At 34.9% G+C, this 20,418-nt stretch overlaps 1 protein-coding gene and 1 long non-coding RNA gene across 6 annotated transcripts; one reads left to right on the forward strand and one right to left on the reverse strand.

Annotated features, from left to right (window-relative positions):
• Nucleotides 1–1,049: 1,049 nt before the first annotated feature.
• LOC141633043 (uncharacterized) lies at nt 1,050–19,998 on the reverse strand. 4 transcript variants are annotated; one of them, XR_012537846.1, is made up of 6 exons: nt 19,694–19,998; nt 19,414–19,552; nt 14,072–14,147; nt 11,110–11,228; nt 10,074–10,139; nt 1,050–1,381 (listed from the first exon to the last, which is right to left on the reverse strand). It is a non-coding gene; the product is annotated as an uncharacterized LOC141633043 (long non-coding RNA). The 4 variants fall into 4 exon arrangements; XR_012537844.1 differs by having other exon boundaries at nt 19,414–19,994; XR_012537845.1 differs by lacking the exons at nt 19,414–19,552; nt 19,694–19,998 and adding an exon at nt 15,063–15,152.
• On the forward strand, nt 1,388–9,660 carry LOC141633042 (replication protein A 70 kDa DNA-binding subunit E-like). 2 transcript variants are annotated; one of them, XM_074445539.1, is made up of 6 exons: nt 1,388–1,514; nt 1,596–1,737; nt 1,841–2,169; nt 2,260–2,547; nt 3,416–3,482; nt 9,155–9,660. In XM_074445539.1, exons 1-4 carry the CDS (start codon nt 1,405–1,407, stop codon nt 2,339–2,341), a joined length of 663 nt encoding a protein of 220 aa, XP_074301640.1. In that variant the 5' UTR covers nt 1,388–1,404; the 3' UTR covers nt 2,342–2,547; nt 3,416–3,482; nt 9,155–9,660. The 2 variants fall into 2 exon arrangements, 1 of the variants encoding a protein (XP_074301640.1); XR_012537842.1 differs by having other exon boundaries at nt 1,388–3,055.
• Nucleotides 19,999–20,418: the final 420 nt, after the last annotated feature.

The following is a 20,418-nucleotide window of genomic DNA, read 5'->3' on the forward strand; positions in this document are numbered from 1 at the left end:
AATAAAAAAACACTTTAAAATGTCAATGTTAATAAAACAATATGCTTATAATATTTTTAGAGATCCGTGCAACGCACAGGCATAAATTCTAGTAATTAAGAATTAAACGCATACTTTTTATATATGAGCAATGTACGTGTTCAATTTGATTCGGATGCAAACTCTATGTTTAAGATCAGAATATGATTTCATCATTATCTTTTATCAATAATTCTTATTTTTTAGCATTATTTATTGATTGAGATATTTCGCAAAGGTTGGAGACTTTGTAATCACTCGTAAAAAGCCCCCTTTAATAATATAGATAGATATTGATTGATTGATTATATGGTATATAAAAATTAATAAATATTTAATAAATAAATATATGAATGGCCGATTAAACAATCCATGCGGTTGATGTTTCTGAAGGGAAAAAAATATACGTGTGGAGATTAAGATGGTTCATACTTTGTTATTTTCGTCTCGAAAAATCACGTCAAAAACACTTTCGAAAACAGATGAACCAAGCAAGATATTGCAGTTGCTTTTATTGTCTCAAAAATGTCATTAAATTTTAGAATTGCCCTTTACAACTGTTCGATTCTCAAAATTATTGATAGGTTACAACTTACAACTAGAGCTGATCAGATGACCCAGGCCCGAACCCGGCCCAGCCCGATTTTTTCTCGGGCTTGGGCCTGTAATTTGGCCCAAAAAGCCCGTGGTCCGGCCCAAAAAAAGCCCAATATGAATATAGGGCAGGGTTTGGGCCAACCACAAGGCCCGGATTTTGACCTGGCCCGACCCGAAATAATCAATATCTATCTATCTATCTATCTATATTATTAAAGGAAGCTTTTTTCGAGCAATTCTAGAGTCTCCAACATTGTTGAAACACCTAAAGTTAATAAATCTATCTAATTAAATCAATTAGGAAAAAAAAACAAAAAAAAAATCTCTATAGACAACCAACCGTACTGTACATCAATCACCTAAGATTATTAAATTATTCAATTTATATCTTAATTGGGAAAAAAAATAAAAAATATTACAAACACCTAAACGTACAGTGCAATGACACCAACTATATCCAATCAAATTGTAGTACCAAACTCTTCCGTACACCATTGCACTTCTATTCCCTTCACAAGACATTAAAAAAAATAAACCCTACAGCCATTGCAATCCTATTCCTATCATAAAACTGAGAAAAAGTTTATCCGTATAGTCAAAAAGCTATTCGTACAGCCAACTAAATTATTCAAATTAAATCTTAATAGGGAAAATCAAATAAAAAAGTTTATCCGTATAGTCGAAAAGCTGTCCGTACAGCCATTGCAATTCTCTTCCTATTATAAAACCTTCACTTTTGAGCTTATTCCCAATTCCAAACAGTTTCCTGTATAACATAAAATTAGTTTCATGTTAGGAGAATTATACACACTATATATACAGCTCTTTTTGTATTTCAAATTCCACACACCAACTATCCCATCTGAACTACCTACAACAATGGCACCTTCCAAATCTAGGTTTATCTCGCTTTTCTAATACTCATCATTACATTGATATTAAGTCATTGATATTAATTTCTTTTATTTTCTCTGTTTCAGTTCTAACTCAACTATCAACGAACTGAACGAACGCAAGACAAGCGGAAAAATCAAAGCCCGTGTATCTCGACTTTGGGAAGTAACTAATCCTTATGTCGCTGGCCAGCTAATCTGCATAGACATGGTTCTTATAGACGAAGAGGTATACTGAATACACTCTTTACGTAATATTAATTCATGATATATTATTGCTCTACTAACTTAACCAGAACCACTACTTAAATCGTTAATGTTTACTTCCATAGGGCGGTTACGTGCATGCAGCCATATACGGCAATTCTCTAATTGAAAGGTTCCGTTCAAGTCTCACTGAGGGCGACGTTTATGTGATGAACCACTTTGCTATTGAACCGAACAAATCACCGTATCGTGTTGTTAGTGATAGCAAGATTATGTTAAAGTTTCAGTTTAGCACTTACATTAAAAAGATTACATCCGAAAGTTGCACAATCCCAAGACACAGGTTTGACTTTGTATCATTCAAAACTTTAGAACAACTACGACTCAAACCGGAAGTTCTCACAGGATGGTTGGTCAAGATGCAAACACATTATTTGACTCCCATCCAGAACAGGTACATCATTTTCACTACTTTATACGTTCCTCTCATCAAGAAAACCGGTTTGTTATATAATCAACTCCTGAAAATTATTGTGTTGTACAGGATCCCTCATCTGAGGACTATGATTTCATCCCAAGCTTACTTCGAAATAATTTTGAAGAAAAAACATTTACGTTCAAAGTAAAGATTGATAAATTCAATCATCAGAATAGAAAGAATAACAAGCAGACATTTGCCGTCATGAAAGTATTAGACAGCAACTCATTTGAGGAATCAAAGATGGAAAAAACTTCCCAAACACCTACCCGCAAACGGCAACTTGAATATATCTCATCCGATGATGAAGGGTCAAGCTCATCAACAACCACGATTAACCGCAAAAACCTCAAGGTACAGTAAACAGTGATGTATAACCATTTTATTTGTACACCTATTATTCACTGAAGTCCTTACATTAATTTTTGTGAACGCAGGTACGAGATTAACAGGAAGAGTAAAGTGGCACATTAGTGGAAGGATGAGAAGACAGTTCTCCAATATATAGTTTTCACTTAGTAGTTTTTTTCCCCTTATCTATATATAATATAATAATACAGAAACCAAGTAGATGTTTTTCCCGCCTAATCAACATACCTCTAACAAAACACAATTTTACTAATTTTTATACATGGCCTCAAAAAAAAAAAAAAAAGGCCCACCGTATTAACAGGAAATAACACAAACACAATTCTAACTACCCTAACCCTAATGATAATACTGAAGCTAGCCGCCTAAACCAAAAGATTCAACTTTTCTTATACACAACAATCTCTCTTTGCCTTAATGCCACGGTCTTCAACAAAAAATGAATTACTCCCCATATGATGGAGTTAAAGAAAACACAAAATTAGAAGACTAGGTGATTTATAAGGCTATTCTATTTGTTCAAGTAATTTGCTTATATGGAATTGCACACTATATGACGGAGTTAAACAAGTTATTGTGTATATAGAATTTCTCACTATATGATTGCTATTTGTTCAAATAAAAATTTCTCACAATTTTAATCCGTGGTGCTGTTAGATTAGGGGAAAAGGTTCATTACGATCATTTGAAATTTTTTGTCTAAATTAAATTTCTTTGATTATGTACTAAAAAATTACATACGTGGGTAGAATTTTCTGCGTACTTCTCATGAAGTCGATTTTTTGAATGATTTTTTTCCTTTGTAATTATTGATATTTTCATCCTTTTTAAGATTTGTATACGTGATCATTAGATGAAGCATGCGAAGATGTAGCAAGTCGCCGATATTGTAAAGTTTGGCCATTAATTCCAATCACACGGTAAGTTCTTCACGATTTTTTTTTCATTCTTATGTCATTGAAATAATTTACATAAATTAATGATACAATAATGTTTATCACTTTTATTGGATTTGAACATTGAATTTTTTCCTTTCTCTGAGATGCGATAAGATCAATCTCAAATAAATCAAAGGAAAGTATTATGTTTTGGGAGGGGAATTCTCTATTAATTGCTAATCTTGACCTTTTCTTACACTTCAATTCGTATCTGTTTCGCATATGAAATCCTCTACGAAGCATTTCCTTTTATTCTATCCTATATATGTTCAATTTAATTCAATTCATTATATGCAGTAGATTTTTGTTTGTGTGAAATATGTTGGTAATTTAAGTGTAATTACCGGTTCATTTTAGCGTACTCAGGTTTGGTTCGTAGATGGGTAAGTTCGTTATAATATAATGTAAGTTCGGGTAGTACGGAGTGTACACTTGCATAATTATTTATGAATTTACGGAATAGTTTTCATTTGAACAACTATGACGGGGGGCTTCGGGGCAATGCCCGGGAAACTTTGACGGGTTTTAATTCCCACAATAGACATTTAATATGTCGGAATTTGTGAAAAGTTACTACTTTTCACAAATACATCCCCCTACACCTTTTCATATCTATATAAATAGAATGGGGTTGAAGATGTTTGGAAAAATAGACAATCTCATCTTCTGCATCATTGAACAAAAAATAACAAACTACTCAAAAATACTTTTTAATTATATCTCTGTATTCTGTGCCGAATACAAAGGGCAACCGTCTTATCTCAATAGAAAGTTCGATACAACCCAGGCACTAAAGTAAGGGTCGAATTGTTCTATTAGGAAAGCATAGCGATTCGGTGCGGTTTTCATTATTGTCTTTTCAGTTCGTGTACAATTTTCTAACAACACAACGCCATTGCTTTTCAATGGAGCATGCGCAAATTAAGAAACAGACCAAAGATCATGCAATATGGCATACATGAGTATTCATGACAAGAATTTAGCATTTGGCTTTTGATTATGGTAATCCAAAAGATGCAGTGTGAAATCTCTAATGAATCTTCCTTGATACGATACACGGTAATGCGTGATTGAGTGGTATCATACGGGTGCTTGTATGGCTCAGATGCATAGTGTATTGGTTTTGCAAGGTGTCAAGTTCCGATTAATAATGACTTGAGACACCATGTGTTGGTCAAAGGAGAAGTTGGAGAGTTACCCGTGAAAAGAGACATATTTTATGTCAATTTTCGTCTAATTGTTATTCCTTATAAGTTATTTAGGACACGTTTAATGAGATGGGTATATTAATATCAATTTTTGATCAAGAGTTGTTAATTGATCATATATGTAATATATCATATTGAGTATGTTTCTTTGATCAATTGTTTTAAAAATGATCATGGTTATTGTTGTGGTTAATATTCAATAATTTTATGCTCACATGGATGTTTGAGTGAATAATGTTTTATTTATGATGTTTTTATCATCAAATGCTTTAATGATCATCTTAAAATTGTTTATGAGCTATCATAATGTGTTGACTATGTTGTAGTTCAGTGACAATTTTATTTGATGTAAATTTATATGGATTTAGATGTTTGTAGTGTTTTCACTATGCTTGTTTGCTAGTAATTATACTAGTATTGTTTTCATAAGTTTTATTATATGTTATATAATGTATGAAAATGAGTCCTATAGACTGGGAATGAGTGTGTTATGTATGTTCCTTGAATGTAATACAAGAAAATGTGGATATTAAGCGGTAACATATAGGTATACATATGTGGATTAATATCATGGTGTATTGATATAAGGCGGTATTAAGTGCCCGTAAATGGTAACTAGGTAGCCTAATTTTCAAGGAGGAAATGAAACTCACCCAAAGGATATAAATTTTGAAAGTTGTGTTAAACCTCACATTCGGTTGTTTAATATGTTTTGCTAGTGTACTAATTGTTTTGTAATGATTGTCTAACATGTTAATATCTTGTGTAAAGCTTTTTAAAGTTTTATTATATATGTAATTGATTTTACTATATAATCTCGGGAATGATGATTTGTGATTACCATGGTGAGATTATGGACTCATGGTGGTTTATTCATCTAAGTGGTAAATCAATAGTAGCATTGAATGTACAGTTATTTGACAAGTCCAGTTATGGAAGTTATCATTTGTTGTAGAATTAATAATTAGTCGGTCTTTGGCATAAACCAAAGATGACTTAGCTTGTAAAAGGTGGTTCTATCAACGTGTTCTTCAATGAAGGACATGGGGGAGGTAATATGATCCTTGGTGTAAGGGTCAAGGGTAAGAGTATGATTATTATTTTCCGGTTAATACTCCCAAGGGTCAAGTATTATGCTTTTATCTAAATAGTGATAGTTGAGTCATAACTCGGGTTTTTACAAGGGCTAATTGTTGCGACTTGACAAGTTGAGTAAGTATACTAGTATAGCTAGTATTCATCATTGGCAAGCGATTAGGCAAGTGTGAAAATGTATAAAGTAAACCAGAATTATGGTTTGTCCTATGTCGGTCTTCCTTCGGTTTTAGAGGGATAATGTTATGCAAATTGAATTACTAATGTAGATGGTCATTTCTACAAGTGCTAGAGTGTTCTTGCTTATGGGAGGCACCATTAGCTTATGGTTTCCAAGAAGCGGATTTGTCTTAAGAATTTGACATTGGAGTTGGTATGCGTAGTGTTAGCATATAGCTGGTTAAAAGGCTAAGTAGCTTAGAAAAATAATCTACGATGTTCCAAAATATATTTTGACCAATTTCATTCATATAATTTTGATAGTGAATAACGGTGCGCACCGGGGTGTTTGTTATAACACGATTTATGGACTATCATAAATGGGAATTGATATTGGTTGTTTTGTGAGATCTCAATTTTTAGTTGATCACTTTGCATAAAGGATCAATTAGGGACTTGGTTATAAAGTCGTTTGACGGGATGAGACTAAAACTCGTATAAGATCCTTGGCGATAGGATACCCAATTCCCCTCTAATACAACGTTAGGGGCTGAATTCAATGTGGAAGGCCTATTGTTAAGAGATTGAAGCACACAATAATTTATATCCCGAGGTGTGTGCTTAGACTTGCATGTTGTAAGGTTGATCTTTTGAAAAAGTGTGTTTGCAAGGACACGATGAAAAGAATCAACCTATATGAACATGAAGTACAAATTGCTTCAAGGAGTATGGGTTTGACTCGATATGTTCATGAATAGATATGGGACACTAGGCTTGTAAATAAGTGTCAGTTTCGTAATTTTAGAAGTAAATTAATTTATGTGTGAGTTATCTTCATGTATTCAAAATGGGTAGAAAGGGTTCAATGCTTAGTCACACCCCGATACTCGAATATTTGGAATGTGTAATTTCACTATGTGGAAATTCAATCTTCGTGACATTTTCATTTATGCATAAATTTGTATGTTTGTTAACTTATTTAAAATCTTGAATTACGCTTAAATGGGGGAGGAATGTTGGTAATTTAAGTGTAATTACCGGTTCATTTTAGCGTACTCAGGTTTGGTTCGTAGATGGGTAAGTTCGTTATAATATAATGTAAGTTCGGGTAGTACGGAGTGTACACTTGCATAATTATTTATGAATTTACTTTAATAGTTTTCATTTGAACAACTATGACAGGGGCTTTGGGCAATGCCCGGAAACTTTGACGGGTTTTAATTCCCACAATAGACATTTAATATGTCGGAATTTGTGAAAAGTTACTACTCTTCACAAATACATCCCCCTACACCTTTTCATATCTATATAAATAGAATGGGGTTCAAGATGTTTGGAAAAATAGACAATCTCATCTTCTGCATCATTGAACAAAAAATAACAAACTACTTAAAAATACTTCTTAATTATATCTCTGTATTCTGTGCCGAATACAAGGGCAACCGTCTTATCTCAATAGAAAGTTCGATACAACCCAAGCACTAAAGTAAGGGTCGAATTGTTCTATTAGGAAAGCATAGCGATTCGGTGCGGTTTTCATTATTGTCTTTTCAGTTCGTGTACAATTTTCTAACAAAATATCATTGTAGATGCTTTCTATTATCCTTGACGAGGTGCTCTCTAATTGAATAGAAGAACACAAACACCATCACTTATAACCGAGGTAACCACAATTAAAATTGTGTCTAGCTGATCATCAAGAGGATTCGTTGTTGGCAAATTGCAAATTTTATAAACCTTTATTTTCAGATTTTTCACCTTTATTTCGTTATAGCGTTATCGAGCGTGGAAAATTTCAGACAATTATTTTAGTATATCTCTTTAAGGTTGCATGAGACTAAAATGTTATACTCCCTCCTATTCTCCATATTGTTCCCTTTTGCTAAGGGCTCAAAGATTAAGAAAAAGAATAAAATAAGAGTAAAAGGGTTGTGTGGGTTTGATGATAGGAGAGATGGATGAATAATTATGAGTTAAATAAGGAATTGTGGGGCCACAAATTAAGGAAAGTAATAAAATATGAGTAAAAGAGTTGGGTGGGGTTTGATGATAGGAGAAAGGAATGAATAAAATAAGAGTAAAAGTTTCCAAAATAAGAAATGGGAAGAAAACCTGAATAATCCGTTTAAGGAAATAGGGAAGAAAATGGTGAATAGAAGGGAGTAACTTGCAGTTTTAATACCATAAGTATAATCTTCTTTTAGGTGGTTGTGTCATCATTTGAGCATTTGTAATAGAGGTTTGTTAAAGGGGTTTGTCCACTACTTTGTATTTGAGAGGTTTACAGACAAATTTCCTTTTATGAGAGGCTTAATAGATGAAAAAATATACTCCATATTAGGTAATAATACTCCCTTTGTCCCGATTCTCGATATTCGTTTACTTTTGATTTTTGCACAAAAACCAAGGATAGGGAAGGGGCCAACTATTGACTGACAAGCGAACCAATTGATTGAGACGCCCTCAATGGAATAGGTAAACAAATGATTAAGACGAATAAGTATAGTATATAGTGCCTACCTTTTTTATTGTCCTTTTTTTTTTCAATTCCTCTTTTCTCTATAATGGTAAAACTATAGAAACGAATAATCGAATGCATAAAAAGATGAAGCTTAAGCGAGACATATATATCTTGAAAAGGAAATTTGAGCTCATGAGACATATTTGTCAGCATTTTTGCTTATAATAGCATTTTATTATTGATGTTTTTTGAGTTTTCATAATATTTGTGCTTTACGAAGTTTTCTAGCCGTCTGATTTGGTAATAAATATTCCGATTGCTTTCAATGGTATGGAATTTGGTAACATAACTTAAAAGGTTAAGTGGAATTTGCCTACTATCTTGGAGATTAATATGCCGGCCCTTAAAAATTTGGGGAACATCTATTGTTTTTTTATGATGCTTTATTAAAGCGTCACATTTATGAGTTGACTTGGCCCAACTTAATTATGTCGAGGTATATCATAGTTCAGGTTTTTTATATTACGAGCTGTGATATTATTATTCATGAATGTACATGTACTATGTGTATTTTACTAAATTTCAATGAATTTGAGTTTATTTTTTCTTAAATTAAATGTTCCTTATATACTAAATTTTCCATCTCGACTACCATCATTTTGTTGTTATGTTACGTTAGGAATTTTGGAGAACATTTTGAATAACTATTGTTTTCTTGACTTATTGTTTAGGATTGGAGGCACCTAACAATAGTAGTGGAAATGGAAGAGGTCCTAAAAGAAGCCAAGGAATACAGTTTAAGTAATCATGGTATGAAGGCAAACATCAAGATGAGAGCTACATAAACCTTGACTTCAAAATCACAAGATCACAAGATCATTTGCAAGAAAAGGAATGATGTGTGTAGGACGAAAGGTTTTCTTGTGGAAGAGGTATCGTATAAGTTATCAGTTATGCTCTTATGGATGATGATTTATGAGAAGCGTCTCAAGACAATGTTCTCGCATTGTTGTATGGCAAGGAAAAGTTCACGAACAAGTAGCTATATGTGACCACCCTTTATATGTGGTTGAATATGTTTGTAATGAAGTGGGAATATCTAGCGCAAATTGGTTGTTTAACTTATTGAGAAAGGCTATTTGATACATCTTAACTTTAGTTCAAGGGTTCTAATTCCATTATTTTCGGACAATTGTTTAAAGAATATCTTGATATGTAAAAATGTTTATTTTTCTTTCCACAAGCTATTCATAATTATTCTTAAGCACATGCCTAAAGATTCGTTAGTTTACTAATTACGGAATCCTTAAGAAGTGCTTTAAAGTAATGTTGTGCTTCTTTACAAGCTTCTTATAATTTGTTCCGAAATTTCCTTAATTATATACCCGTGCAACTTTGCACGGGTCTTAAACTAGTATTCATATATTCTAGAAAAATAAGACTCTTTTACGTAGAGTTGAAATAGTTAGTTTAAATATTTATTCATGTTCTAGTGAAATAAGACTCTTATCATGTAGTATTCAAACCATTTCAATACTATCAGCATTTTCCATTACTTACTATGACAGTTATAATATTTCTAAATTACCTTTCCTCTATATTTCTCAATTACTTTCCGTTAATATGCTTATCATCGATTAAAAATCTTACCAACCCATAACTGAAGCTGTACACAATCTCAATCTCAATCTTACCCATGCTTTTTCCTCATCCTTGCTGTAACAATGAAACAAACAAGTAATCACATATATTAGGGTTCAATCTTGGTAGACTACGGAGTACTTTGAATTGTGTAAGGTAAGATTTGTGAGTCTCGAAGTTTTACAATAATTATCGTTAATTTCATACAAAAGACTTTACCACCAGCAACACACGAAAAATAAAATAGCTACAGGAGAAAATACCTATCACAGACTGACTATTAAAAAGATGAATCTTATTTTGATTTGACTCACTATTACATTCTGTTTTTCATTATGGATTATACAAAGTATAAGACTATAATAATTGCATTCTATTCTGTATTGGAAGGGATAGACAGTCCTATTCCGACTCCAACTTTCTTAGTAATAATAACACCTGTAATAGTATAGTAAAGACATTATCTAACCCTAATTTTTTTAACGTGTGAAAATCTGTCTATTCCTGCAAACCTATGTTCACATATGAATTCTACCTTGCAACCCCTTCATGAGATTAATTTGATTTAACATTAAACAAATGGAGTTTAATCTCAAAAAGTGTTTAACAATAACACAATTTCCTCTCCCAAACTGAGTGTAAAATTAAAGAATTTCAGATCAACTTATACTCCCATCTTCACAATATTAGTATATTTTCCTAAACCGATTTTAAAAATATTATTAGTATAATAATAGAATCCTAACCCAACCATAGGTTGCAAACCTACAAGCACTCAATTTCGATTTCTATTCATATTAGTAAAATAGAATCCAAACTTAACTCCCACAGTTTATGCAAAGCTATATATACAGTTGAGATCGACCTTTTAATCCCTACACAAGTTTCAAAAACACATTGCCTTCTTAAAACGTTCAAGATCAGAGAAGATGTCTGATAATATTTCTTTCGTTTCGAATTCCAAGGAGAATAGAAAAAGTCGTATGCTACAACAAAGACTTAAGAAACGACAGAGATTAGGTCAGGACAGACATGAGCATCATACCTCAATTGCGCAGTCTCAAGAAGACATTCCTACACCTTCAGGACAGCCACAGCTTCATCTGCATACCGATAGAGGTCAAAACCGAATCCCAAGTCCAGTCACTCTCACCGACCCAACAACTGTACACCCAAATAATATAGAGTCAGCACGAGAAACCGTGGGTTCTAAAAAACAACTATTTACACATTACAGCACACGAAGAGTGGATTTGGGACGCCAAATTCAAGACAGGTCCGTACAGTTGCATGAGGATAAACAAGTTCACGAAGCTCAAGAAACAGGTAAGACTCAAATTCGATAGCTATTTCCAGAAATACAACATAAAATTAAAATATCAATTAAAATTGCATTCCCAATACAGTTTCAGGATGTTCAAAGACACATCCATTATCTGCAGAGATTGTGCAGCATGGAGAACCAAGCAACGCACAAACGGCACCTTTAACAGCTCCCGACTTGCTACACCAGGATTTTAACTCAGACATGCCAATATATTCATATGAACAACTGTAACACCCGAAAATTTTATAATTAGATCTGCTATTTTGAATTTATTCGGCTAAATTAGCAAATTTGTCAGAATCTGCTAATTACGTTTATAATTCCAAATTGGCTAATAACGTATTATTTACGTAACTAGCTGAATTAATTTTTATTTTTATTTTCATTCATTAAATTCATTTAATATTAATTCCGTTTCACTATCATATTAACTTGAGACGGTTTTAGAAACTAGTTAAATTGCTTAATGACGAAGAATGTGTGAGAACGATTCTAAAACCCACCCAACTCCCTCATTCCTCACGTCATTTACCTTCCACCATCTTCCTTTATTTCTTTTTTTTATTTCCTCTCAATTCCCTAGCTCTAAATCGATCCCGCTGCTTCGTTTCGCGACGGTTTTCAACGATTTTCATTCCTTAACGATCCTCTCACCGTCTCCTTCAGTTTACAGTAAGTAAAATCAGTTTTTATTAAGGTTTTTCATAAACCTAGTTCATGGGTAATCATGATTTGAGTTCTATTAATGATAAGACGGTTGTAGGTGCGGGACTTGACAATCCGGAGGAGGATCCTTACGCTGTTAAATATTAAGGAGCTCGGGTAAGGTAACGATGACGACTTACTCGATATTACTTATAATAGATGAATTTAATTAGCAATAAATATGAATGGTTATAATTTAAATAAGGTGGTATATATTGGATGTTTGTTTTCTTGTAGTTTGATGGAAATGGAATATATGGGCATGTATGTCATTCGATTTCATTATATGCTGTTTTGTTGTTGCTGTATTGTTGTTGTTATGCTGTTTTGCTGTTGTTGCTGCTGTTTTCTACTGCTGTATTGTTGCTGCTGCTGTACTGTTGCTGCTGTGCTGGTTCTGCTGCTGCTGTCATGTTGCTGCTGTTCTGGAGCTGCTGTTTTTTATTTGCTGCTGTTTCATTTGTTGCTGTAATATTAGTGTTGCTGTTTTTTTTTAAAGTGCTGTTTTGGTGCTGTTCTAGACTGATTTTGCTTTGTTTTGGGGTTGATTTCGGGATTGTTCATATCCTATACTTATGTGTTTTGATTTCTATATTTGACGGTGGATTTTGGTCATTGGGTTGTGTAGTTATTCTATGTTTGGTAAATAAACAAGGTGTGTGTCGTTCTAATGCTAATTAACCTTCTTTTGTCACGATCGTCTCGTATTTGAACCTTGGTACGGTTATGTGCTAAGTGTTGGGTACGAGGTTACTCGACCCCGGTACGGTTATGTGCCAGGCTTCGGGTCTCGGGTTTGCGGGTTGTATCGCAATCGTTGAATCAAGTATCTGTTCTGGTCTTGAGAGTCGGTGGTGAACCTCCGGAGGTTCAATATCGGCTTAAGCTAAGGACGTATATAATCGTGGCCTTACCGGGAGATCGTTGGTTATTTTTTTTTATGGTTGATTAGCATTAGTACACTGGGACCAGTCCACTATGTAGTCCATTAGGTTCTTCCCGCACCCGTTATTATGACGTTATTCGGAATCATTTGTTTACTTGAGTTTCTTAATTGTACATGTCTTTTATTGTTTATATAATTGATTGATCTAGCATTTGTATTATGTCATTACACAAAATAATTATTATACCATGTTGAGTATTTGGTAATTCAATCAGTTTTATTTTCTATTTGTGTTATTACCTTGTAATATGGCCAGGACTCACTGATTGTTGATGAATGTCAGGTTGTAGATCGGTTATTTTGTTGGGGGTTACCAAAGGAGTGCTAGCGAGTGTTGCGGAGGCAACAACGTACCCCATTTTGTAACGTCTGTGCTCGTACTTTGAGACACGGTAGCTCATTTTGAGGGATTCGAGAATCCCTTGTACATACGTGTGTATTGTATGTATATATTTTTTTATGTTGTAAATAAATTACGTTGCGGTGTGTTTTCAGACGGTCTATGTGATCTCCGTAGTATGCCTCAAAAAGTTTCAAAAAAAAAAAAAAAAAAAAAAAATAAAACGTATTTCTGCTGCTTATTATGTATTTATTTTCTTATACTACTGCGGGGGTTCACAACAACAATATGGTAAGCTCACTAATCCAACCGAAATTAATAACTTTCGAATAACAATTAAGTTGATTAACAGTCAGCCTTCTAATCAGAGAAGCCTCAAACATTATCATGATCACTCAATACTAACCATTATTAATATTAATTCTAATTCGTAGACTCTGAAACTATACAAACAAGCACAAAATATCTCAGCTTAAGCCAACCGATCTATCTTTGTGGAATATGTGAGGCAATCATGTGGTATGAAGAAAGAATGAAAAAGAACAGTAACAGGACACAAATAAGTTTCAATATGTGTTGTAGGGAGGGAATCGTGCGACTATTGAAGATAAAAGATCCGCCAGACTTTTTAAAAAACTTAATGGAGTATAACCAAGATTCAAAATCGCGAAAGTTTAGAGAGAACATACGAATGTACAATTCTTCGTTTGCATTCACGTCAATGGATGCAAAGATTGACAGATCAGTCTATAACACTCCAGGCCCCTACACATTCAGAATCAGCGGTCAGAACAGTCACTTCATTGGATCTCTATTACCAGTCGGGGAAAGGCCACCTTCCTTTTTGCAACTTTATATCTATGACACAGCATCATAATTAGATATGCGTGCAAACGTGGTTAGAAAAGACACGAGCAACATACAACTAGACAAAAATATTCTCTCTGGTTTGAAGAATATTCTCGACGAGATCAACCCACTAGCAAAAACATTCCGCATGGCACAGCAAAGGATTAAGGAGGACAGGAATATTAATGTATCCATAAGGATACTCGGTCACAGAGACAGCAAAGCCATTAAAGACAGAGTATATAACAGTCCGACTGTATCAGAAGTCGCTGCGCTCATTGTGGGCGATGCAGGAGGCGCCAATGCTGGAAGAGATATCATAGTTGAGCACAAAGAAAAGGGTTTAAAAAGAATAACTGAGCTTCATCCATCTTTCATGGCCTTACAGTACCCTCTTCTATTTCCCTATGGAGAGGATAGCTTCCATCTTGACATAGAGTATTATGAGGATGGGAATAAAAAAAAAAAGGCAGGCAAACGGAAGTGTGTAACAATGAGGGAGTATTATGCTTATCGGATACAACAAAGAGTGAAAGAAGGGTATGCTTTGCTTCGTGGAGGGAAGTTACTACACCAATACATTGTTGATATTTATTGTGCAATTGAATCTGAAAGACTCTTATTCATAAGATATAACCAGCCATCTCTACGTTGTGACCTCTTAAACAACATTTGTGATGCTGTTAACAAAGGTGATCATGTGGGGGCGGCGGTTGGAACCAGAATAATACTACCAGCGACATTCACAGGATGCGTAAGGTATATGCAATAGAATTATCAGGACGAAATGGCAAAGTGCAGGTGGTTTGGTAATCCGCATTTATTTATTACCTTAACTGCAAATCCGAAATGGCCGGAAGTGGAGAGTATGTTAAAATACATAGACGGACAGAAAGCTGAGGACAGACCTGTAGCAAGGGTTTTCAAGCTTAAACTCAGACAGTTAATGGATTATCTCAAAAAAAAACGTTATTTCGGGACGGTTATTGCAGGTAGACCTTTCACTAAACCTGTTCGATTAACAAAACTACTAATACACAAAGCAACCAACTGTTATTTTATTTAATAAATTATTTGTTGAAGATTATATCAATATAAATTATCAATAACACAGCACTTCTCTGTCACCTAAGCAGATGTATATACAATCGAGTTCCAGAAGAGAGGATTACCACATGCACACATACTTCTATGGATAAAGAAAGAGGAGGTGGATCTAACCACAAAATTCATCGACAATATTATTTGTGTGGAAATCTCTGACAGAGAGAAAGAACCTGAACTGTATAAAGCAGTATCTCGATATATGGTTCATGGACCATGCGGGAAGATGAACCCTAACTGCTCGTGTATGATCAATAACACGTGCGGTAAGAAGTTCCCAAAGCAGACTAATCAGGAAACGGTGCTAGACAACAATGGCTACCCGGTATACAGAAGGCGAGAAAATGACAGGTACGCTACATTCAATTTTAAATATAACCTTTATTAACAAACTTCAACGTATAAAGATTACTGGCATTTTCTTCAGGTACATACAAAAGGGAGTCCACCACCTAGACAATAGGTACATCGTGCCTTACAATCCGGGTTTGCTTTTAATGTTTGAAGCGCACTTAAATGTCGAATGGTGCAACACCGCTCGTGCGATTAAGTATCTCTTTAAGTACATTCTCAAAGGCCTGGATAAGGCAACTATGGTCTTGACAGGAGGTCAAGATGATGAGATTAAATCATATCTCGATTGTAGATACCTATCAGCCTGCGAAAGTGCATGGAGAATCTTCGAGTTTGACATTTTAGAGAGAAACCCAAGTGTGATACGATTACCAGTGCACTTGGAGGGAGAACAAGCCGTAGTGCTAAGGGATCATGAACGTTTAGAAGTGGTCATAGAACGGGCCAGTGAGAAGGAGACAATGCTAACAGCGTGGATGTCTACAAATACTCTAAATCCGGAAGCAAGAGCTCTAACATATGCACAATTACCCACAGAGTATGTGTGGAATAAGGGATGGACAAAAAGGAAACAGGGGATGAGCATAGGTAGGATTGTTTTTGTACATCCCACCGTCGGAGAGCGTTATTATCTTCTTTTGCTTCTAAATATCGTTAAAGGTGCCCAAAATTTCGAGGACATAAGGACTGTGAAGGACCGCGTGTACCCAACCTACAAGGAAGCATTCTTTGCACACGGCCTACTAAGTAATGATATAGAATGGCACGACGCCTTGGCCAGGTCGCTGGGCAATGCCTTCACAACTTCGGGAGTTATTCGTCACGATGCTCTTATTCTGTGAAGTAACGGACGTCCTGCAACTATGGAATGGAAGTTATAAAATGCTCTCAGAGGACATCGAGAGGCAGAAGAGAAGACTCTTCTGTCATCCAAATCTCGAGCTAACGGAGGAAGCAAAGAAATCATATACATTAATTGAGGTCGAGAAAATACTTCTAAGGTATGGGAAGACACTGAAAGACATTACCAATATGCCTCTTCCAAAATTTGAAGATATAAATGGATTGGAAAACAAGCTAATTCGAGATGAACGTCTGTACGACCGCAAGCAAATGGCCAGTGAGTGGACACAAAAAGTGCAGCAACTCAACGTTGAACAACGGTTAGTCTATGACAAAGTAATAACGGCAGTAGAGAATGAGACAGAGACAGGAGGAGTAATATTCTTATACGGACACGGAGGCACAGGAAAGACGTTTTTATACAGGGCCATCTCAGCAAAGGTAAGATCAGAGGGTAAGATAGTCCTGAACGTCGCATCTTCAGGTGAGTACGCGAATACTTATTATAAAACCTTCAGTATAAAGAGAAATTATTAAAGATTGCACTAACAAAAACGGTATGTTTTAAATTTCTTAAATTAGGTATTGCGGCATTACTACTGCCGGGAGGAAGGACAGCTCATAGCAGACTAGCCATCCATATTGACTTATTCGACGACTCTACATGTAACATAGGGCAAAAGAGCCAACTTGCATAGCTCCTTAGGGAGACGTCTTTAATTATATGGGATGAGGCACCAATGGATCACAGATTTGTTTTTGAAGCAGTAGATCGTACAATGAGAGACATAGTTGCATTTAAAGATAAAGGAGCAAGATCTAAGCTATTTGGCGGGAAGACGATCCTACTTGGCGGGGACTTCCGCCAAGTATTGCCTATAATAACCAAGGGAAGAAGGCAAGATGTAGTACAAGCATCGATTAGCAGATCGTACATATGGAATGAATGTACGGTATACACGCTTAACAGTGATCGGGAAAAGCAAGAAAGAAATCGAGCATTTAATGAATGGTTGCTAGCCATGGGAGATGGAACGTTAGAGGCCAAGGCAGAAGAGAATGACACGGAAGAAACATGGATAGAGATACCAGAACAATACATTGGTAGTAAGGGAACATTAAACATTGAGGTAGTAGTTAATCAGATGTACCCAGATTTTGCAACCAGCCATAAAAACGAAGATTATCTAAGAGAAAGAGCAATACTCACTCCCTTAAATGAGACAGCAGACATGATAAACAACCACATGGCAAACTTGGTGTCGGGTGAGGAGGTGCTCTATCGGAGTTGTGATGAGGTCTGCACAGCATCAACTGAATCTGAAGACCAGTTTGCATCTTATCCAAGAGAGTACTTAAACAGCCTCAACTTACAAGGGTTGCCACACCATGAGTTAAAGCTTAAAGTAGGGATGCCAGTAATGCTGCTGAGAAACATAAACCCGTCACATGGGTTATGTAATGGTACACGTCTGATTATAACTTACCTTGGAAAGTTTATAGTCGTGGGGAAAATAATAACGGGTTCAAAGCTGGGTGAAAAAGTTCTTATACCAAGGATAATAATGACTACATCAGACATAAAAATCCCATTCGTACTTAAGAGAAGGCAATATCCCCTAAAACCATGTTATGCAATGACAATTAACAAAAGTCAAGGACAGACCCTAAAGCATGTAGGAATTTATTTGCCAAGGCCCGTATTTAGTCATGGACAATTATATGTAGTAGCCTCAAGGACGACCTCCCCAGAAGGTCTAAAATTCTTCATCGACGATTCAACACAAGAGTACAAAGGACACACGAGGAACATCGTCTATAAAGAAGTATTTAACAATCTACACTCACTATCCTGAAGGGTCCATTCTATGCAGGTTTATTGTTTTTTGGACAGTTGTATAGACTCCTGGATACCGAAGTCATGTTACAGCTTCAAGCATATAAAGTCTGCACACTACTGAAGTACATTTTTTAGATAATAATCTTTCCATTATTTACCTATAATATTTAAAACCGTAAGTCCGACATTTAGTAAAATATTTATACAAGCAATTGCAGTAATAAGATTATTTGGGCAAAAAATCAATCTACGTGTAATCTTATAGAAAGGATGTACAAGTTAAGCAAACATAAAAGCTCTAATTTTGAGAACATACATAGAACACAATATTATCTCTATTACACAGATATGCATACTATGACCCAAACAAGAAAAAACAAAAAAACAGTACAGACCATAACTTTAGAGTACGTTATCGTGATTTGCGAAAAAGAGAGATTGAATACCGTGGAACAAACATTTTCAGTAATATGCACTGGTGAGACAAACTGAGAATAAAGAGAAGGCACGTATAAAAAAAATTTAGAGAGAAAAAACCAGTACTTATGTCAAAGTGATACCCAAATTGTAGAGCAAGCATCAGATTTTTTTCTTTTATGCACAATTTTGAAGTACCTCAAATGATGTTTAAGTTGTGCAATCATCACAATACCCCTAAATATAGAAAAACAAGTGGAAAAATTATAGAAAAACAAGTAGTTTTCCACGACACAGAGAATCAATTACAAGTAACTAACGACTAATATCATAGAATTTCCGTCAAAATCGAACAAGCAGCTTTAATTTCATAGTTCATACATCGTCCACACAGGTTCTTAACAACTTCTATTATGTTGTCTTGATCATGCAGCTGAAGAAGCCAACTATGTGGCTTTAGCTTACTTAATTTATGTCATCAAAGTAGAGTTCTAATGCAAGAGTCGAACATGATAAACCGGAACATACAACCATAAGCCAGCTAATTAAGATTACACATAGAAGAACAATAGACCCAACCAAGAAGAAAAAGTAGAATTGGGAGATAATGAAGGGGGACATAACTGAGTTGGACGAGCCTTTAAGGGAAGATATGAAACCAGCAAGTCAGGAACGAGGGTAGGTAACATCGGCTTCATCAAATCGCCAATTCTTATGTAACGTTGTTGTTGAACAACGGAGCACCAGCAGCAAATAAAAACCCCTATACAGCAAACCCGATTGATGAAACCCTATACATCAACCCCGAAGAATTGAAAATACCTAATTTGGGGTTTTGCAAGTCGAATCGAGAGTTAAATACAACAGTTATATCAAATTAAAAGATAGATTCAAACAATCGTACATATGCAAACAAACTTAGATAGCAGATAGATGTTGGAGTAATCGAAATCGGAAAGGAAAAAATGGAGGATGAGGATTCAATAATAGGCTACTGAAAGTGGGAGGTAGGATGTAAATAGATCATAGTTTGGGGAGGAGATTGACGGAGATTAATCTGCGATTTCAGTGTTGTATTGGGGTTGATGGGTGGTGATGCGTAATTCGGCAGGTTGAAGACGGAGGTGAGTTAAGTGGGATAGCCTGCTGGATATTACACGTCCAAAAGAGAAGGGTACTCATCAAAAGAAAACAAAAAAAAGGTGTAAAATTAAGTGGATGTAATGAGTTTTAATTTGTTTTACGACTATTGGCACTTCCATAGTACAAGGTACATTTATTAATAGAAAAATTATTGAACTTTAGCTAATTGATTAACAATATTTATACAAAAGTTTTTCATTAAGTTGGTCAAATGGGATTTCTTGTGAAACTGTTAAATATCTATTATAAAAGAAATAAAGAATGACGCAATTTTATTTAAAATAATATTATGTATAATTATCCCAATATTTATGCAAATTCTATCTTACAAAACTAATTTAATCGGGTTAATAAAAATTTTATCATGTTTATATTGTTAGTTTTATGTGATAATTGAGAGTACTTAACAAATTGGAATTCTATAGGCTTTTCAAATCAACTATGCAATCCTACGTCATTGTGTTAGTTGCCAAAACTTTATCTCTA

The sequence above is a fragment of the Silene latifolia genome, chromosome Y (genome assembly GCF_048544455.1).
Source record: "Silene latifolia isolate original U9 population chromosome Y, ASM4854445v1, whole genome shotgun sequence".
Taxonomy (NCBI): Eukaryota; Viridiplantae; Streptophyta; class Magnoliopsida; order Caryophyllales; family Caryophyllaceae; genus Silene; species Silene latifolia.

Bases quoted from the DNA above. Each gene is read 5' to 3' on its own strand.
- LOC141633042 (XM_074445539.1), top strand. From the start codon at position 1,405: ATGTTAGGAGAATTATACACACTATATATACAGCTCTTTTTGTATTTC. The intron at 1,738-1,840 runs GTATACTGAATA...TTACTTCCATAG, and splicing joins TGGTTCTTATAGACGAAGAG to GGCGGTTACGTGCATGCAGC. The intron at 2,170-2,259 runs GTACATCATTTT...TGTGTTGTACAG, and splicing joins TTGACTCCCATCCAGAACAG to GATCCCTCATCTGAGGACTA.